The sequence below is a fragment of the Solea solea genome, chromosome 1 (genome assembly GCF_958295425.1).
Source record: "Solea solea chromosome 1, fSolSol10.1, whole genome shotgun sequence".
Classification (NCBI taxonomy): Eukaryota; Metazoa; Chordata; class Actinopteri; order Pleuronectiformes; family Soleidae; genus Solea; species Solea solea.
In genome coordinates, this window is record NC_081134.1 from 1,965,203 (window position 1) to 1,985,776 (window position 20,574).

A 20,574-nucleotide genomic window follows, 5' to 3' on the forward strand; every position below is an offset into this window, starting at 1 on the left:
GGGTCTGTTCTTGGTGCATGGCTCTTTATGCTCTGTTTGCTCCACCGGGGAACAGAGCGACTGACGGTTTGAAGTAACAAACACTCCGTCAGTTTGCAGGTTTATGCTCGTCCGGTTTTGTAAATGTTAACACAGCACAAACATTGGAGTGTGATATTCACTATATGGACAAAAGTGCTGGACCACACCTGTTAAGTATTGAATTCAGGTGTTTCAATCAGGCCAATGAAGGACAATATGAACACTTCAGCATACAAAGACATTGCTATGCTTCCAAATTTGTGGCTACAGTTTGAGGAAGGCTATTTTCTATTCCAACATAACTGTGCCTAAAGCAAGGACGATAAAGATATGGTTTGATTTTGAGTTTGGTGTGGACGAACTCTGACCTCAACCCCTCTGAGCACCTTTGAGATGACCTGAAACGCACATTTGTGAGCCAGGCCTTCTCATTCAAAAAAGAAAACAAAGTAAAAAAGAATGTGGGCCTGTTTCCGTCATGGAGCATCCCAGACCCCATGCTTGTTACCCTTCATGCCCGTTCAACTTCATAAACTGGAAACGTGTTGGTCACAACACAACAATCCCCTGATCCCTGCATTAATCTAATCATTTTCCTTAAACATTTCTTGCATATAGCACCTTTAGTTACCCCCCCCCCCATGCCCTCATTAGCTCAATGGCGAGATTTGTCTCATTTGTCTTTTCTTTACCCTCATTGTCTCTTTTTAGCTCAGAATGTCCTGTCCTCATGCCGCTGTGCTAAATCAAGCAACCCTCCATGTATATGTATATATATGTGTGTATATATATGTAGGCCGGTCCCAGATTAACAAGTGAACTAGGTTATTTCTTCCAGGACTTGATCCATTATCCTGAGGTTTCAGAGAATCCAAATACCTCAGGGAAAACCTTTTTTTTCCTATTTAAAGTCCATCCCTTGAGAGGAAATGTGCTGAACTATCTGAGACACAGAGAGCGGTGTTTGATGATAAGAAGAGATATAATTGTGTTGTTGTATAAATATTTATCTTAAGGTTTTCCTCAATAGGCACTAAAATAATATGCTGTTTGTTCAGCGTTTTCATGTCACCAACTAATTACAGTAAAAGGCTGCCTGTAGCGTGAAGTCAGGTGAGTTATCACCCAACTCTTCTTCTCTTATTGTCATTTCCAGAACAGATTATGTTTGTTTATCACATAAATATCCATGTTCCTCACAGTAAACTATCATTCCAGACCAGGTTGACACATCAGGAGATGTCAGGAGAAGTTCATCGTACAGTTTGAGGACCAGGTTATTTGTGTGCCTAAACCTGGTGTGGTACTTCTCAAGATCACTTTCTGAAGGTCTCGTCTCAGCCATAGAGGATTTTAAATGAAGATCAAGACCACAGCTGATTTTAAATTTCATTAGTTTTGTCATAGATAACAGTTGTTAGATTAAAAACGTGGAGTTTTGTTGGGTGTTTTTCTGGGAGAACAGTTTTTCTGTTATAAAGAATGATTTTTTGAAACAAAAACAATTGTTTGCTTAACTCCATTTATGGAAAAACACATTTTCGACGCTCAATTTACACGCGTTCAATTCTATGAAATAATATACAGTACATCCAATTTAAACAGGTTGCTTAGTGTCCGTCTGAGCGAAGAGGACATTGCTTTATTATTGCTCATTTTAATCCAAATACAGAGTAATAGTTCAAATATGCTACATCGTCACATCCTTTGACATCATATGTACTCTTTTAGATGCACCTAATTAAAGTGTCCCCAACAGCAATTCAGTTATAGTATTGAAATGCATCAAAGTTGTGTGGGAACATAGATTTTTATAAGCGTTTTTAAGTTTGTTGCAGACACAGATGCCGGTTTCCAGTCCAAACACTGATGGACCTAATGTCCACAACCTGCTCTGCTGTAGGCAGATAACTACAGAACAAAGACAAGTTGCATGTTGCAGCAAAGTAGCCAGATATTTCCCGTGGAAGTAGAACTAAAAGGGTGAGGGAAGAGGGGACGTATCACGTTCAGGTGGGAGTAAAATAACCCAAATGGAGGTAAATCCAATCCATTATAACAACAAAATCAACGACTACTTCTTTAAAGAGTGAGAACCCTCATAGACATGTGGTAAACTGACAGTGTTTATAGATGCTTTACAGTACAAGGCACGTTCACAAATACATTCTATATACACACATATTTAATTCACGCATTGTTGTATAATATCACGTTATTGGATGTTTTATTGGTGCAGAAGAGTGTGAATATGTACCAGTAATAAGTTAGTAAAACAGGAGACGTAGCACTGCTGTTACCTTCTATACTTCTATCGTTAAGTCCCATTTTGTTTGGAAATGATTCATGAGAGTCACTGGAAGGCAGCATGAACCGTCCGGTCATTGAGTGGTTGTGTGGGACGGAAGTTGTCTCCCAACATCCCATCATTGCCTTCTAGCAGCTCAGCACCTTTAACGTGGGAGCGCAGCCTCCGGAACTCCTCAATCTGCCGAGATAGAAGTGGGAAGATTTTAATTACAATTTAAAATTATTATTATTATTACTTGTTTTATCCGGCCCACGACGTCCTCACAGGTTTACCTCAAGTTTTCTCTTTCTCGGCGATGACGGGAAACAAAACGTATCAGTGAGGTTTTACTAAATCTTTACCTGGATAATACCTTTAAAAAAACCATGGTTTTACTGTAATATTATCTCCTCCTTGAATGAATATGAATATGAAAACATCGACCGTACTATTACCACATTGTTACTGTGCTGTAATGTTACCCTTTAAAAAAGTGGGTCCCTGTATAAAAGGGTTCCTCGAGCATATAAAGAAAACACGATTGCCTACACGATCACTTTTGGCTTTTGGCAATGCTAGAACTCAACGTGACTTCAAATATTTATTCTTCTCTTTCAGGGTTTCCTCAGGCTGTTAAACCCTCAGGAGGTAAAAAAAAAATATGAGAGAACTGGAACTGACGATGGTAACAGTTTGGGAATCATATGACAGCGCTATTCTTAACTTTTATTTCAGGTGATTTTAGTTCTTTTACATCAAAAATCATAGCAGATTGTTGAAAAAAAAAAATTATAATGTAATATAATATTATTATTGTTATTATTATTATTATTATTATTAATAGTAATAATAATAATAATAATAATAATAATAATAATGATAATAAATATGATTTGGCCTCTGCAGGAGCTACCATCATTCTGTGCTGTGGTGTTGGTTTAATCGGCTAAAACAAACACAATAACAGATCCTGTACCCTGTCACACAGGTCACTGTACAGGTGAACCCTTGCAGGCATAGCAACTGTTGTGCTATGCCTGCAAGCACAACACATTGTGTGTGCACTCACACACTCTAGGTTATTTAGCTCTCAGTACTAGCCGGATGTTTGAGGTTTGCATTATGGAAAAATCAGAACCTGTTTTAAAGCTGGACCAACATATATATGTATACATATGTATGTATATATATATATATATATATATATATACATATATATATACATACATATGTATACATATGTATATGTATATATATATATATATATATATTTTTTTAGAGATTGTATTTGTTTTTTTTATTTTTCTGTGTCTAATGTTCATTTTGTGTCAAAAACCTCCAAAATGTAATCACTACTTCCTTGGTCATACTTGTGTTTTGTTATTTTGCTCATAAACTGACTAATCGACAGATAAAAGCTGGCTAAAATATCATCACCTCTGTGGTGAAAGAAGTACATGTACTTGTACCACTTGTACATGTGATTGGACACACCACGTGTCTTTCACCATCTGGCAAAACCAGTCGGGAGAAGAGCAAATACAACGTTTCAACCTTCAGTCAAATCAACAGTGTAGGGAAAATAAATCATAGACTTTAGCAGGTGTTTTATTACGTAATCCTCTTGTTCAAGGGGCTATGTAGAAGATATGGTATTGGACCGCTACTATTTCATTAAAACTAAATATTGGAGAGCATTGTCCCCACTCCCACTCCCTAAACTCTCTGCCAATCCCACACGAACCAAAAGAAGGATCTATAAGTTACACTTTTACTCCACTTTTCCATAACATAAACATACATGTAAACAAAAATTAACCACAAAATCAAAATACACAAATTGCAAATAATTATCTATTTAATCATTCAAAAATATTGTATTTTATTTGTTTGAAAATACACTTTTTGCCTGCAGTGATCGGACTTTTGTTGCTCCGACTCGTTTGCACTTTGACAAACAGATACTTACAATTATTTTGTTCAGCGTTCAGAGAGTCTTCTGCTTTCGTCTACCACTCATTAACCTAAAAATATTCTCAATTCTTCAGGCAAACAGAAAATAAACTCAGTCTCTTTAGTCCAAGAAAAATGTACCTGCCAGGATTCACATTATCTGAGTGTGTCGGTCCAATGTCAAGAGATTGGATTTCTTCTAGCTTATAAACGCAGTGAGTTCCTCATACAAAAACACTACACACTACAAAAAGCCTGAACTATCCCTTTAATTGTTATGCACATTTTTGCAGTTTATAACTCCTGTTTAATCCCCCAGTTTAGGAGAGGTTTTATTGGTGGGTACACAGTTTAATTTAAACCAAACATTCAGCCACACGACCAGGGGACAAGTCTAGTGTTGAACGTTTGATCTTTCATATTAAATTGAATGTGAGTTACCTCCATTGTTTAAAGCCATTGGTTAAGTCAACTTAGTGTGTGGGCGTGGCCTGAGGCATGAGGAGACAGGAAGGACCTTTTTTATTTCCCCCTGTTAGCAATTCAAACAGGTCAGGGACATAAATGTCAGAGGATCACATTCATCGCCCTTTACAAAGAGCCAAAGGTTGATTTATAGTTAGAACCTATGATGAAGGTGATGTGACACACTCATTGATTGGCAGTGGGTGTAAACACTTCCTGTTTGCAGTAAATGCCAGGAAGCCACGGGGCAGAGCAGCCGAGTGCGGCATGATCTAAACCTACTGGTCAATTCATTAGCTGTTCAGCCCTTAACACAAACAGCTAATCTGCCAATCACATGGCAGCAACTGTGTGTATTTAGGCACATGGACAAGGCCAGGACGACCTCAGAATGAGGAAGAAACACGGTTTTAACATCTCTCTTGTGTTTACATGAAGCGGTTCAAAAAAAGAAAGTGTCCAGTGACGGGGAGAATGCCCCCCTGTGGTCAGAGGAGAATGGTTCAGAAGACCATCTCTTGACCAAGTGGCAACTGGTCTTGATGTCACCCTGGGACCATGTTGGGGGTTTAGCGATCAGAAATTCACAGACATGAGCTGCAACCAGCCTTCTGATGGACGATACCAGCTGTCAATCCCACAGTCAATAAAACTGATATTATGCTCTATTGAAGAAAACCTGTAACTAGCGAATGACACTATTAACGCCTCAGGAAAAGCAGTTTACTGAGTCAAACTGAGTTCTTTTAGCAACCAGAAGAGTGGCTATAAACACATATTCTTACTTCGGTATTAGTTTCACCCAGAAAACCGAAAGACTAGGGCCACTTTATATACATATACATACATATATATACATATAGCATACAGCACATCAAAATGTGCCACGGCAACAAAAGAACACTCCAAACACGTCTTTAAGCCCCGTGTAGACTAAGCGGTTCTGTGTTGCGCTGGTATGCTGTCATGCCATGTTAGCTGACTCCGCTATCGCCGTCTGGCCTCTGGCATCTTTATGTTGGGGTGAGCCAGGCTTCCATCGCTCGCCTCCAGCTTGTTCAGAATTCTGCTGCACGACTATTAACAAGAACTGACAGGCTATATTTAAAAAAAAGAACTAACAGGCATGAACATGCCATGAAGTTATTATTGGCCCCTTTAACACCTGGCATTAAAATGCATTTTCTGTGATCGGATTGCAATCGGATATCGCCTGACCACCTGAGCACAAGTGTAAAGCTCAGGGATGATCGAGCCTTCGAGGTAGCAGCTCACAAATTGTAGAATGGTTTGCCGCTACACATTAGGGAGGTCTCATCACCTCCTGTTTTTAAGTCTGTCTTATGCCGAGATCAGACTACATGATATTTCTGTCTTGTTCTGAGGACTGGCAACACTACAAGTATGAGCACGACTCATTATCTTTCATGACACTGCATGAGTTTGATGATCATCGGAGAGGTGGGCATTGGTAGTCCCTGGAGGAGATGTCAAAGAGGTAGGAGAACTGTTTCCAAAGCTCAATGGAACATTCTTCAGGGTCACTCTTCCACCTGACAGCAGCAGCATCCCTCTTCCTCTTCATTTATGTGCCACTACATGTTCATGACATTCATAATCTGGTCCAACACTGGAAATGTGTCAGTCACGACCAAATCACTTGAAAATTGGCCTGAATTTGTGTAGTCTGCTCCCAGCATTACTTCAGCTGTAAACTCCTTCACGGTCCCCAAGATCTTGGTTGTCCCAGAACCAAGGCTGAAGCTCTGGGGGGATCGGGCCTTCACGGTAGAAGCTCCCAAATAGTGGAATGGTTTGCTGCTACACATTAGACAGACCTCATCACTTCCTGTTTTTAAGTCTGCCTTAAAAACACATATTTTCTCTTTGGCATTCGACTCAGACTGAGTTGTTCTGTCTACATTGTGAGTTTTTGCCTCTCAGTTGTGCTCTGTTTGTGTTTTATGTTTTTTAAATGTTTGCTTTAATACTATTTGGATTGGATTGGCCCACACGCCCCAGGGTGGAAACGCAAGCTAGATCTTGGTTCACCATTCCAAACCACACTGTAGTTAGTGAAACTGCACTTTACCACTTGGTAGAAACCAGGCTTTAGGTTCACATAATCCCAGCAGAAGTGGCCGGTGGGTGTATATTAAATACAGGAAGCAGTTTATCAGATAACTAGAGTAACATGACAGAAAGAACTTGATTTCTTTTTTTCATATACTATATACATATATATATATATATATATATATATATATATATATGTATTTTACCTGCAGCTGTGAGATGGTGAGAGGGTAGCGGTAAAGAATCCAGGTCACATGTTCATTGCAGGGCGGAGTTGTCAGAGATCCTTCATACACCCAGTAGTCTCTCAGTAACGGGTCTGGGGAAATTGAAGTTTGGATAGACTTTAACACAACAAGCACAGTCTTCATGTTCATCATGCATTTAAAACTAATTTCTTCTCACCAGGTAATAGTGTGTTGGGGTTGAAGCATGGGATGATTTTGTTCTTCCCCTGATGGAAACACAGCAACACAACACTAACTACTGTCATCTTGTGCTTCTTCATGATCTAATCCATCTGCAGTTTTCAGTTTTGGTCTCACCTTGTACTGTAGGTCTTGCAGGACTTCAGTGATGGCCTTCAGACCCAGATGCTCCTTACCAATCTGATGTTTTGAAAAAAGAAAAAAACGCAGTGTCATTTGACCAGTGTATCTGACACAGGTAGAGATGTCAGTGATTGTCTCCAGGAAGTCAGCAGTTTATATCTGCTGCATCATAACAGGAAGTACACAAGAGCACAAAACTAAAGACCGAGGTTTTCAGTGGACCAGCACTCTCTGTGGTAAAAGTGAACAAGGCTTTTTGTTGCGTCTTTTAGACACTTTTGGACATTAAGGTTCCCTTTTGAACCGGTACTTAAAGACCTGAGATTTGCTGTTATGTGGTGTCTTAAGACCTGTATATACTCAAAAGATGGAGTTTAAACATCATGAGCAATGAAGTATAAGTCAGGGTTTCTGAATCCTGGTCCTGGGCATGTTTTAGATGTTTCCTTACTTCAGCATACCTGATTCAAATGGTCAGCTCGTCATCGTATGTATGTAAGTATGTACTTACATACTTGGTACGCAAGTACAATCTCTTCATTTGGAACAGCGGCGTACTTCCTTTTTTTTACGCTTTTTTTTAGGGATTTTTGTTTTTTTTATCAAAATTATGCAAGTTGAAATTTCGAAGAAGATACAAGCTTCAAATCACAGTATTGTGACAGTGAACCATAAACCTTGTATTTGAATTAGAGTTGTTTGATCACTGTGAATGCCGATATCACATTCCACTGCTTTTGTTGTTTTCTCGGCCAATCAGCTGCTCGTCACAGAGGAAACACATTGTACGCAAGTACGTACAAGTACAGACAAGTATGGATATTGAGAACGGGTCCAATGGTCTGCAGAATCCTGACAACGATCCACATATTTCAATCAGGAAACATCGAAAACATGCAGGTCAGTGGGTCACCAAGTCCAGGATGGAGAAACCCTGCCGTGAGTAATCATAATATAATAACTATTATTGTGATTAACATAATATACACAGAAGTCGGTCAATAAAATGTAATGTATGCATGAAGAGGCAACAAATATTCAAACTGCATCTCAAAATGGTCCAAAATGTAGACTTGTGAAAATATGTGTAGAAAGTTCTGAGAGTGGAAACTGGGACTCGGTCATTGCCTCGCTGCTCTGTATTCAGTGTCGGTTTGTTTGTTTCTTGTTTTCAGTTCCTCCAGTTTTGCAGTTTCCACTCTTGATTCCGTGTCTTATTCAGCCTTGTCCCTTGTCTGTGTTTTTGGACTCCTGACGTACGTTTGGATTCAAAGACTGGCTTTCATGGTTTCATGACTCAGAGATTTTTCTCTGCTCTGTTTTGGCTGTTTTCAAAGATTCAAGGTTTCCGTGGATTTCACTGGCCGTGTCTCCCTTGTGCCTGTGGTCGAGGCTAATCTGTGATGAACCCGGTTACTCGTTTGGAATAACAATTCCTACAATCCCTGGAAGGAAAAACACTTAAAGGCCACACACATGCTGACAAAGTCAATGTTTTTTTTTTAATGCAGGTCATAAAGGGGGACAAGCACACACTCTTTTCTCATCCCTCGACAGAAAGGTTCTGGGGGGAGTTTATTCCACAGCTTTGTAGCTTTATATGAATTATAAATGACTGTGTTTTTCAGATATTAAAGCTCCACTGCATGACCTTTGACTGTTTCCAGGAGTTAATTTCATTGAAAGCTTTCAAATCCAAACAGACTGAGGCTGACTCTGCAACATGCACTTGTTTTTCATCATGTAATCTTTGTTTTCTCTTTGTGTTTTAACTGTGTAAATGTGTAACTGTTGAGTGTTTTATATTTGCTGCTGCCTATCTTGGCCTAGGAGGAGGATGATGAGAGAGCAAATGATCTTATTGGGAATAAATCTGTCTCCTGTGAAAGGTCCATATATATATAGACTTTGCTTGGTCTCTTTACACCACTGTATTTTAACGTTGGTGATAATGGTGTGACTTCAGGAGCTCAGCATTTCCTCACGTGGTTCTTGGTTTAAAATGGTTCGAGAACCACTGTATTTGACAGTGAGATGGTACAGTTTTAAATATGCTAATCACGAGGAGGTCATGATCACCTGCACAAAAAGAGCGATGATGAGGACTCCGTTCCTCTTCCCAAGAGCGTCCTCCAGTGTGTTGAACAATGTGCTGTTCCAGTGAATCAGGTGGAGCTACAACACATGGAGAGACAACAGGACACGACTTGAGTTAGAGAGGTCATTGTTGTTGACGGGTGAAAGGGACAGGAGTAAGTGTTTGAGAAAACCACCAGCTGGTGGTGACTGACGGTTTGTCCATATGCGCTCTTATGTCCAGACATGGACATGACTTAGTGTAATGTACACACAGTGAAAATTCATATAATCTCAGTCATCTCTGGCCTCATTATTAATTATTATTATTATTATTATTATTATTATTAATCATGTAAGATGTCCCACTGGGAATTAATTAAGCCATGTGCAAGATCTGAGGCTAAACCTGGTAATTATATTACCCATCAATCCATTACCTTTAGTCCCCCACTTATCCTTTTTATAAGGAATAACATTATTATTTACTTAATTTTAGATTTATTCATCTGTTTTTGTTTTTAACAGATTTATTTTGCATGCTTTTATTTATTTTATTGTGTTTTATTGTGCTTTTATTGCATGCTTTTATAAAGTCATTTATAGTTTTAACAAACTTGAACAGATGCAGTCATTTACATTTTGCTGTGTTCATTTATCAAAAATACAAAAATAACATGCTAAATATGACTGTAATTAATTAATCGCAGAAGAAGAAGTAGAAGAAGAAGAAGAAGAAGAAGAAGAAGAAGAAGAAGAAGGAGAGGATGTGTGTGCTCTTTACCTCCATGGGGAAAGCCTTGAAGTTGACAGTGTGCTCTGATCCTCTCTGGTTCTCTTTGCCCCAGTGGAATCGAACCTCATGAAGCTCAAACTCATGATCGCTCGGCAGAGGACCACCTGTAACCACTGTTGACAGCACCAGAGAACCCCAGAGCATTGTGGGACAGCACAGCACAGGAAGTGGAGGACAGATCAAAGCAGTGAAAGTGGACAAAAGGCCATTATTGACAATAACATAAGCACTCGAAGCACTTCTAAAATCAGAGAGGTGTGTGTTGACATGTTGCCATATCTCCTGGGAGTCACCTGACTTGGACTTGAGAACGATGCGGACGGTGTGTCCATCGTTGATGACCTCACAGTCTCGACACACCACGTAGTTTGGAGACAAACCGACATCTAGGAGGGACGAGTCATACTGAGCCTCCCTGGAGTTTAGGTTTATGGGAGACTGATATTCGCCGTTGGCGGCTGGGAAATGGAGTCCCCACTCGACACCTGTGATTGAAAACACCCAGAACACACATGACACGTGCTGTTTTCTCTAAAGTCTAAAAGAATGAGGGGGAAACTTGGGTGGAAGTGACTTTTCACGTTAACATTTAGTTTCTTCAGTTGGACAAATATCGTGATGTATCGCTGTGTGATTGTTTGATTATCACAGAACCTTTTTCCAACAGGAAACTAGGTTTTCTGACGCTTCTTTAAACCACTTCATCTCCTGCGACTCCACAGGGAAAATGAGCCGGTTTCACACCGCGGCACACGGGAGGAGTTTGTTGTTGATCCACCGCTTGCTTGTGTTGTGACTTCATTGTTTGAAATGCTTTGTTCATGTTTACCTTAGTGGCACAAACTTAACAAACAGAAAGCCACTCCCTGTGTCCCCGTGAGCTAAACATGCTAATTGTCTCTATGGACTTTGAAGCTGAGGAGTGAGCGCTGAACAAACTTGAGTTTCCAGTCAGAAAAGCTGACGAATGACAAAAAAAAAAGCACTGAACATAATCTTAAAATACTGTAACACCGAGTGACAAACAGACCGAACATATCGCAGACTGCACTTTTCATTACTGTAATTACGCACGATTTGTGCTATTGGAAAAATTCCAACTGTTTCTGAACGCTGAGAAGTTGCACGTTAAAGCCACGTCAACAAATTTTATTCTAAATATGGTTTATACTGTTCAAATTTCAAATTGAACACGCAAAATCTGGTGTTCATGTACAACTACAGTGTTTTGTTCTGAATAAGTTGTAAATAACTGCCAGATATCGACAGTTATTCTGGAAAAATAGACAAAAACACTTTCTTTCTGCCATCTCTGCCTTTTATTCTTAAAATAAGCAAAAAAAAGACAGACATTGATCACACGGATCCCCTGCAGTCTACAGGCAAAGGAAGTGCACACAGTTCAGTCAGCTGTATTTATTCATTAAGTTGTTAATGTGTTTATTTATTTATGGTTTGTTTTATAGGGACAGATACAATATCATTGTCAAAGAGTTGTTCAATGCATGCACCATAGTGTTTCTAGCAGATGCTAATTATACGCATTTGTCCCTAGAAGTACTTGTTATGACAATAACTGTCATACTATACAACTATAAGACATTACATTCTTGTAGAAAATGACTTTGGTAGAAGTTAAAGTCATCTTTTAGAATATTACTTGAGTAAAGGTTTTAGTTCCTGACATTTACTGTACAAAAAGTACAAACAAACAAACAAAGTGAGCAATTACCATTTTGAATCTGACATTTATTGTGGCTTCTTATTCTTCTTATTATATTTAAAGCCTAATATGTACAGGCGAACAACTTCAAACGACATTGAAATGAACCTTCTGTCATGAATGGTGACAAGATCTCTTGTATTTTTGAAACTTTTTGAAACCTTTGGAGTTTGTGGAGCTTCTAGACGTCACACTATGTTTGAATTACACTTGGAGACGAAATCTGCAGTTTATCTGCGGGTTGGCCGCTCAGCTGAGAGCTGGAACAGCTGACAGCTGAAACCCAGTGTCCGGCGTGTACAACAGAAACCCGGAGACCAGAGCCTCGGTGTCGGACACGGTAAACAACGAGGTGTGTTTTAAGTACACGTGGAGACGAAATCTGCGGCTAACAGCTGGTGCCGCTAAAAACAACTAGCGACAACAAACAGGCATTAGGTCACCAACTCAACTTTTATTTTGTAGTAACGAGTAACGAAGATGGTTCACTTTTTTTGTAGGAAATGTAGTGGAGTAAAAGTAAAAGTTGTCAGAAATATAAATAACAAAGTAAAGTACATATATATGAATATTCTACTTAAGTATTGTAACAAAGTATTTGTACTGAAACAATTACTCGATTCATCGTTTTAAGGAATCAAAGCAGTCTGAGCAAAAGCTGTTTTGCAGAAGTAAATGTATATAAGACAACGACAATGAGGAATCACCTCATACAACCACATTGAAATAAACCTGAACTACCCCTTTAAAAGAGAAGGGGCTTTTTTTACGAGGCACAGTGTGGTGAAAATGACATATAGTACACACTGGTCGAGATTCATTTCAGCTTTTTTGGAGACCATGACTCGCGATGGAAATATCTCAACATTGTAAGATGTGAAAAACCTTGTGGCGTCTTTAAACAAACATATTTAGTAAAGGAAAATCACCTCACACACACACACACACACACACACACACAAAACTACACTGAGTGACTGTTCCCTCCATTCACTGTGTGGCACAGAGACTGATCACATTCCCTCTGTGCTCAGCAACTAAAGCCTTGACAACAATTCACTAAAGCCAGTGAGTGTTTCACTGCAGCTATGTGTGTGTGTGTGTGTGTGTGTGTGTGTGTGTGTAAGAGAGAGAGAGAGAGAGAGAGAGAGAGAAAGCACTCACTCTCCCATACCAAAGTCCATAGAGAATATCAACATTACTGCTGCCTCATTTGTTTCGTTTGTGTCACTTAAGTAAATCCAAATGAATGTATTTGAATGTCATTTCTAAATAATACAGTTGAACTTACCGATGATGCAGCAGTGGATCAACAAGTCCGTTTTTTGCTGTGACGTAAAATTGCTTATTTTCTCTATGGACATTGGTGTGAGGCAGAGATCTGCAACCTTCAGTATGAAAAGAACCATTTTTGTCCCCTCTCCACCCAAGTACAATGAATTTAACAGCCACAAAACCCATTCATTTCACTGCATACAATTATGATAATATCAAATAGAACTTTTTCTATAAAGACATACTTTAATATAAAAGAACGATAGTTTGTTGCATTTGTGAAATTTAAAAACTACAAAAAGAAAACTGTTGACATTTCATTATGACGACCTGGTCCATGAATGAAATGAAAAAACTAACCCTTTGAAATAATAAAGCAATATTAGGATTTCAAGTATGTGGATCCAATATCACATTTGACATAGACGTTAGATGCAACACTTTTATTTATCGTCTTGATCAGACACAGTGAGACTTCCTGCTTCAGGATGAACTGATTTCATGTCAGTGCCTCGTTCAACCATACGTCAAAAAAAACGTTCTTGAGCCACAATTCTGTGCATTGAGACAAACGACGTGACAGCAAAACACAAAAGCGACTTCTGCAAGTTCCTTATCAGTGTCTAACATCACAAGTGTCTTATATCTTGTCCTCAAAGTGTTTCCTGTGACTGTGACAAGAATGTCTTTTAAATATGATGCTACATGTTTCCACAGAACGCTGGTGTCAGCTGTTACACATCAGTAAACTTACAGGGAGGGTTTTACGCGTCGGTTACACAACATATCCCTCAGTGCTCCACAAAAGCAGCTACCTAAAGCACACACACACACACACACAAGAACGTAAGAAGCACGGTTAATTTAAGGGTCCATTGTGTGAGAATTAGCGACATCTAATGGCGAGCGTACAGATTGCACAAACGGCGAAATCCGATCAGTTCTCAGCTTCTTAAATATGAATATTTTCTGGTTTCAAAAAACAAAAAAGACAAATCATTAAAACTGAAACTTTTTGGTTTGTGAACAAACAAGACATTTGAGAACTTCATCAATTCCGGGTTTGGGAAACGGCAATTAACGTTTTGTGGAGCAAACAACTCGTTCATTATTAAAAACTAATCGTTAGTTGCAGCACTGTCCACTCTCGCTTTGTCTCTGCCATTTTCTTCTGCTTCTTTGTTGACTTATGCATCTGCGTTTCGGGATGACAGGTTCTAAAATGCTCATTTTAAGGCCACAAAAACGAAATACATTTTATTTTGAAAGGTATTATACACTTATACACACATATTAATGTGTTTAACATTCAATTTCTCCTACATATTACACAATGGACCTTTGTTGGATTGTGTTTTTCATGTCTGTAGGAAAGATTTTTGTTTGTGAAAACGTTTGAACTGTAAATTTCTGTAAAATGTTCTGTAAAATAATGAGCTGACTGACCTGAGAGTGAGTTAAAGGAGCAGTCCACTTTCACAAACACAGGTCATTCCACAAGTCAATTTGTTTTCTTTTCATATAACATCACATGACTCATAGTTGAAAGGGATTTTCTTGGCTCAGATCGAAAAATCACTGCAAAACATTAATAACTGTGTTGGAAAAATATCTTTATATTTATATATGTAATTTATAAGCATAAGACTGTGTTGAGGTGATTGTGTCTCACTGCGAGAAACATCCTCCAATGACTGAACAGCAGCATCAGCCTTTCAAGAGTAGGAATGAGCGGATGTGTTAGGCAGCATCGGTTTGTTGATCTGATATGGGTCTAAACCGTCAAATTGTAAAAAGAAATCCTCACACGTACACATTGATTTAAACTGATGGTTTGTGCAAGAGATCGCTATCGGAGGTTGCATATGTGGTCGGAAGTAGGAATTTCCGAGTTCTTGGTCAGAGGTTTTAACTAGAACGCCTAGAGGAAGCGCATTTAGTCAGTCAGTCATACACATTGGGGTGGGAATCACAGTATACCTCACAATACGATAATAATATTGCAATACAATGATACTGTGATCAACAATCTATTGCAAGACAATCATAAAGTGATAGAGGACGATATCTGTCTCACTGAAGAAAATAAAAACATCACAGTTAAAAGTGCAGGATTTCTCTGTGCATAACTATGTATGTATTAAACGTCCCTTAATGTAGCTTTCTCCACCATTATCGTGCTGTAAAGTCCCTCTTCTTCAGCCAGGTCACTTCCACCCAGGTTTCCCTCATTCATTTGAGCAGCGCCAGCGCCAGGAGACATAAAGTAGTGACGCCCAGCGAGTGAAACTGGCAGCGACTGTTTACTTTAGAGCGTCCTCATTTGTTCATTAAAATACCAATATTTGCCCTGGCGTATCGATAACCGTATTGCATGAGGAAGGTAATACGATATTTTGACCCACCCCTAATCCCACCCACTACTAAAAATCAGTGACACCCCTACATAGTGCTGTTAAATATTTATCAATGGACATGTTTGTGTTTTCAAAATATCCTCATCGACCAACAATGACCCAAAACACGTCTTCACGTCCATGTTTTCAGATGCAAATGGAACGCACCATCAGCAGAGCAGCGGGGTCAGGGCTGTGAAGTCAGTAGTGTGACGCCGTACCGGTATCGATGACATCAAACGCAACATAACAGACAACAATGGAGGACTGTTTGTCTCAAGAAGACGTCAAGCGTTGTATGAGAATAGAGTGACAATGGGAGTGACATTTTCCTGTTGTCCAATCAGCTGACTGTCGTGGGTGGAGCCAGCCTAGCTCCACCTGGACTGTACCATACCATTTTACTCTCGTACCCCCAAGGGACAGGTGCCAAGGAATGGAAAGGTAGGTTATTTTGGTACTGTTCCTATACATACTGTACCATTCCATCCATCTTCTACCGCGTTATCCTCCAATCTCAGCAGACATAGGGTGATACACCCTGGACAGGTTGCCAGTCCATCACAGGGACTCACACAGAGACAAACAACCATCCACTCTCACACCTGTGGTCAATTTAGAGTGTCCAATTTGCCTCATGCCAAAATTTGCATGTCTTTGGACTGTGGGAGGAAACCGGAGAACCCAGAGAAAACCCACACGGGGACAAGATGCAAACTCCATGTAGAAAGGCCCTCGTTCCAAACGGGTCACGAACCCAGGTCTTCTTGCAATGAAGGCAAGAGTGAGATCCACTACACCAACCGTGTGACCCCCGACTCGTCCCACTCGATGGAAACACGGATTATAATCCCACATGTAATCCACAACACAGAGAACAAGGACTAACGTGGAAAGCTGAAAGATTCCACGTGTATTACTCTCCATGTAAACCAGCAGCTTGAATTCTCTAACTTGTATGTGCCAATCAGAGACATATGGTCTCAAATGATCCTCCAGATGTCCCTCAACTTCTCTGAAGAGGGTTATAGAATTAAATTTGCTGGATTACTCCTTTAATTCCACCACATGTCAAGTTCCTCTGAGTTTTTGTAAATAAATTCAACCTCACACTGGATCATTTATCATGTGTGCTAAGTGTGCCAGAGTGTTTGACACACTCTGCTGTTATTGTGCCGCCGTCTAATTGTTCTAAAGGTTATTAAAAACAATTATTGTTAATGACATTTTGTTTTTTCAGTGCAGTAACAGACACACATGCAAACACACAGTGCATCGACCATGTCTCCCAGCATCTCCTCCCTGTCCCACAGTGATGAAGACCCTTCCTACCTTCTTCATAGCCCCAGCTCAGCTCATCCTTCCCCGGGTTGTCGTGTGACTCGTCGTTCATGCAGTCAGCCATGCTGTTTGTCTGCAGTCTCACTGCTCACTGAGGGGAGAGTGAACCAGTCTGTCCTCCCCAGTAGACTACCAGTCTCACACCTGGACTCAGACCAGAGTCTCCACAGTCAGCTGGACGGACGCCCAGCCTAAAAACTTTTACTTCACTCTTTGATTTGATGTCTTTCTTTTCCTTTTTACTCCCTCTGTCTCTCTTTTATCTCCCTCTCTGTGTGTCTGCAGGTTTATCTGTGTCCTCTCTTGCTCTGTCCTATATCTGTTCACTATGTGTAGACTGTCTGTACTTCTCTTTTCTCTCACTGGCTCCTCCCCCCATCTCTCTCTCTCTCTCTCCCTTTTCTCTCTCACTGTTATCTCTGTCTTCCTCTCTTTCTCTGCAGGTGTGCTCGCTCACTCTCTTCTCCTTTAAAAAACAGATTTCTTTTATATTCCCTTCACTCTTCACACTCGGTTCATTCAACATTTTGCGTGAATCCTCTTTATTTTTCCCTCTGTGTTACATTTATATAGAACCTTTCACAGACGTAAACCCTGCTTGAATAAAAGCGCCTTTAGCTGCTTTTTAAAAGAATCAATTTAAACAAGGTAAAGAACAGAGGCAGCAGTGCGTTCCACAGTTTGGGAGCCACTGCCTGAAAAGCTTGATCCCCTCTCAAGTCCTAAAGGTTGTTTTGGGACCTCAGGAAGCGGGCGGGTGTGTGAGGATCAGGTTCAGAGATGTAAGGAGCTTGTCCAAGTAAAAGCTCTAAAAGTAAGGACCAGGATTTTAAAATGTGCGTTCTGAAACGGTCAAGGTCTTTCTTTTAATCCCTTAGAACACAGAGCATTTAGGCTGCTTTTTCCCATGACTGTGTTTAAACAGTATATACAGAGGCTATAAGAATGTGTGATATAGAGTGTATTATATCCTTTTTTTTCAGCACAACCTAGACAAATCTGCTAAACACACGTGAGCAAAATAAATACACAAAATATTTAAAATCAGACAGCCTTTGAAAAATTTGGAAATAAGCCACAGTTCAAAGTTCACATGGCTCGTTTTTAGGAAGAAAAATAAATTGTCTATTTTGTGACTTCTGCAGAATTACTGCTACTTTATATCACTACTAAGAATGTGATATTAAATTGACCATAACTTTGACTAAACATACACATAAGAAGACCAAAAAAACACATTTTGTAAAGCCTGAAATGCCCCCCCCCCCCCCCCCCCATGTCCATATAAGGAGTTGTGTGTTATTCCCACGGCAATTAATCAAGGGTGAAAACAAGTAAAAAGGCTGCTAGAGTATATTCTAAACGAGAAGAGATAAAAGTGTGAATAATCATTTCAAGTTGGGCCTTAGACACCGGAGCTCTACATGATCATTGTTTCTCAGCTCCATCTTGTGCTGTGTCATGTACCGTGTGTGTGTGTGTGTGTGTGTGTGTGTGTTGGAATGCTGGCAGGAAGGTCATGCTGGTGTGTTTTCTGTTGGAGGCCACAGATCCACCCTTGGGTGAAGGAAACACCAGCAGTTGAGAAAACAGGCTGATAGATGCAGGGCAGAATAAAAGGTCAGACTGGACTGGAAGACTCTGTCAACTTTCTCATAGTGTATACAAAACACAATGACGCTCACACACTTTTAGCACACGCCGTCGTAAACCGTTCATTCACCACATCCAAGTGGTTTCTAATTTCAAGTGTAAAAATAGAGGCAGTGTTGTGGGGTTTTTATTCCCGTTTCTATTCCTCTCGTGGTTAATCCATATCCTCCAGGCAGCCTGGGTTAATTGCCCCACATTCTTTATCAGGAATGTCCTCTGAGTCGTCGGAATTCAGGTGAGCTCCCCTGTTTCCACGCTGGGACTGAAGAGTCTGTGTGTGTGTGTGTGTGTGATCCACATCTGATCCAGTGATATACTGTATATAAACTAGACAGGGCCGGCCCAAGCCTTCATGGGGCCCTAAGCCAAAATTTGAATTGGGGGGCCCCTTTATTAACATCAATAATAAAGCAGTAAATGACATGATGACATGGATTCTGCACAGTTGTAGATGTAGCTGCCTGACATGTTCTTACCCTTATATTATTGGCTTTAATCTTAAATGCTGGCAAAATCAAAAGAATGGCCCAATACCAAGAGGAGAATACGGTGTCAGTCACAAAATAAAGTTTAAAGTTTAAAGACTCACCCTGCATCGCCATCATGTACAAAATATGCATTTATAATTTTCTAAAGGTTTTTTAAATTGTGTAAAATCATCTCAGTTCGTTAATCGTCTCTCGGGTTTGGTCGGAATAAAGGCCTTTCTGCATGGAGTTTCCATGTTCTCCCCGTGTGTGTGTGTGTGTGTGTGTGTGTGTGTGTGTGTGTGTGTGGGTAGGTGGGTTTCCTCCCACAGTCCAAAACAAAAATATGGGCATTGCAACAGCGCCATTGTCTCGGCTGCTGTTGGTGGACGAGGTACCGTACGTCAGATAAACCATTACATGTAGTTCCTTGCTGATAAAGATGTGATTGCAAATATAACCGATGCCAGTTGTGTCCTTTTGTTTGTGTTAACTCCTGGTGAATGCAGGGCTGAGAGCCAGAGTGTGGTGCTGCAGATAAGATATAAGATACCTTGAGTCAGACTGGACCAGGACTGCTCACCAGAGACCACTCTGTGATATGATGGTGGACACCAATGGGAAAACAAGGTCAGCTCCAAACAAAAATGCTTTAAACAGTGATGGCAAAACTGAAAGATATGTGTCAGTCGTGACTTCACCCCTGAGAATCTGAAATCATACACCTATTGGACGATACCAGCTGTCAATCACATCATATGTGCCGTACGCTATTGTCTATTTTCTTCTAAATAAGAATATAATGTACAAAATTGATGTCCTAAGTTTTGAAGAAGAATCGAAGAAGACCTGATGTAGGCTCATTTTCCCATTGACTTAGGTTCAAATAGACCTCTTTTTGCTGCCTGTTGAGTCACCCCCTGGTGGCTATTCAATGAATTGTTACTTCCAGATTGGTCTCTACTGGCAAACCAGAAGTCTGTATCCACTTTAAATATATAGATATTTGTTTCACCTTTTATTGCACGAGAAAGGCAGGTGACATGAGAGTGGACCATTATCACATTTATTCATCACTTTAAAATATGGCATTTTGGCTCCCCCTGTTGGAAGAAATTAGTCACTACAACTCAACTCCATTCCCACTGTAACAATTTATTTTAATTTTATTTTTTAAACTCACAATATTGACTACAGAGAAACACATTTTTAGAATCATAAAAGATATTTTAATCCTAAAACTTTGATGTTATTTCCCCCTTTTCTTATTATTTGTTCCCTTATATTCTGAGTTTAAATTCAGTATTATACATAAAGAAACACTGATGTCACATCTGCACACGATGTCTGTCCTCATCACTTGAGTAATTTAGATGAGGGATCGATACATGGTTGGATGGTTAGAAAGTGTCCAGTTTGTCTACAGCGGTAACCATGGGAACTGGTCAGAGAAGATGGAGGTCAACCATGGAAACGCCCGAGATAAACAGC

The 20,574-nt window shown here is 39.9% G+C and overlaps 1 protein-coding gene across 1 annotated transcript; it reads right to left on the bottom strand.

Annotated features, from left to right (window-relative positions):
- Window positions 1-2,129: 2,129 nt before the first annotated feature.
- ca8 (carbonic anhydrase VIII) lies at window positions 2,130-17,276 on the bottom strand. Its single transcript, XM_058630536.1, has 8 exons — window positions 16,955-17,276; window positions 10,522-10,713; window positions 10,217-10,341; window positions 9,436-9,531; window positions 7,351-7,413; window positions 7,211-7,259; window positions 7,012-7,124; window positions 2,130-2,509 (listed from the first exon to the last, which is right to left on the bottom strand). The coding sequence occupies exons 1-8, from the start codon at window positions 17,025-17,027 to the stop codon at window positions 2,375-2,377; spliced, it is 846 nt and encodes a 281-aa protein (XP_058486519.1). The 5' UTR covers window positions 17,028-17,276; the 3' UTR covers window positions 2,130-2,374.
- Window positions 17,277-20,574: the final 3,298 nt, after the last annotated feature.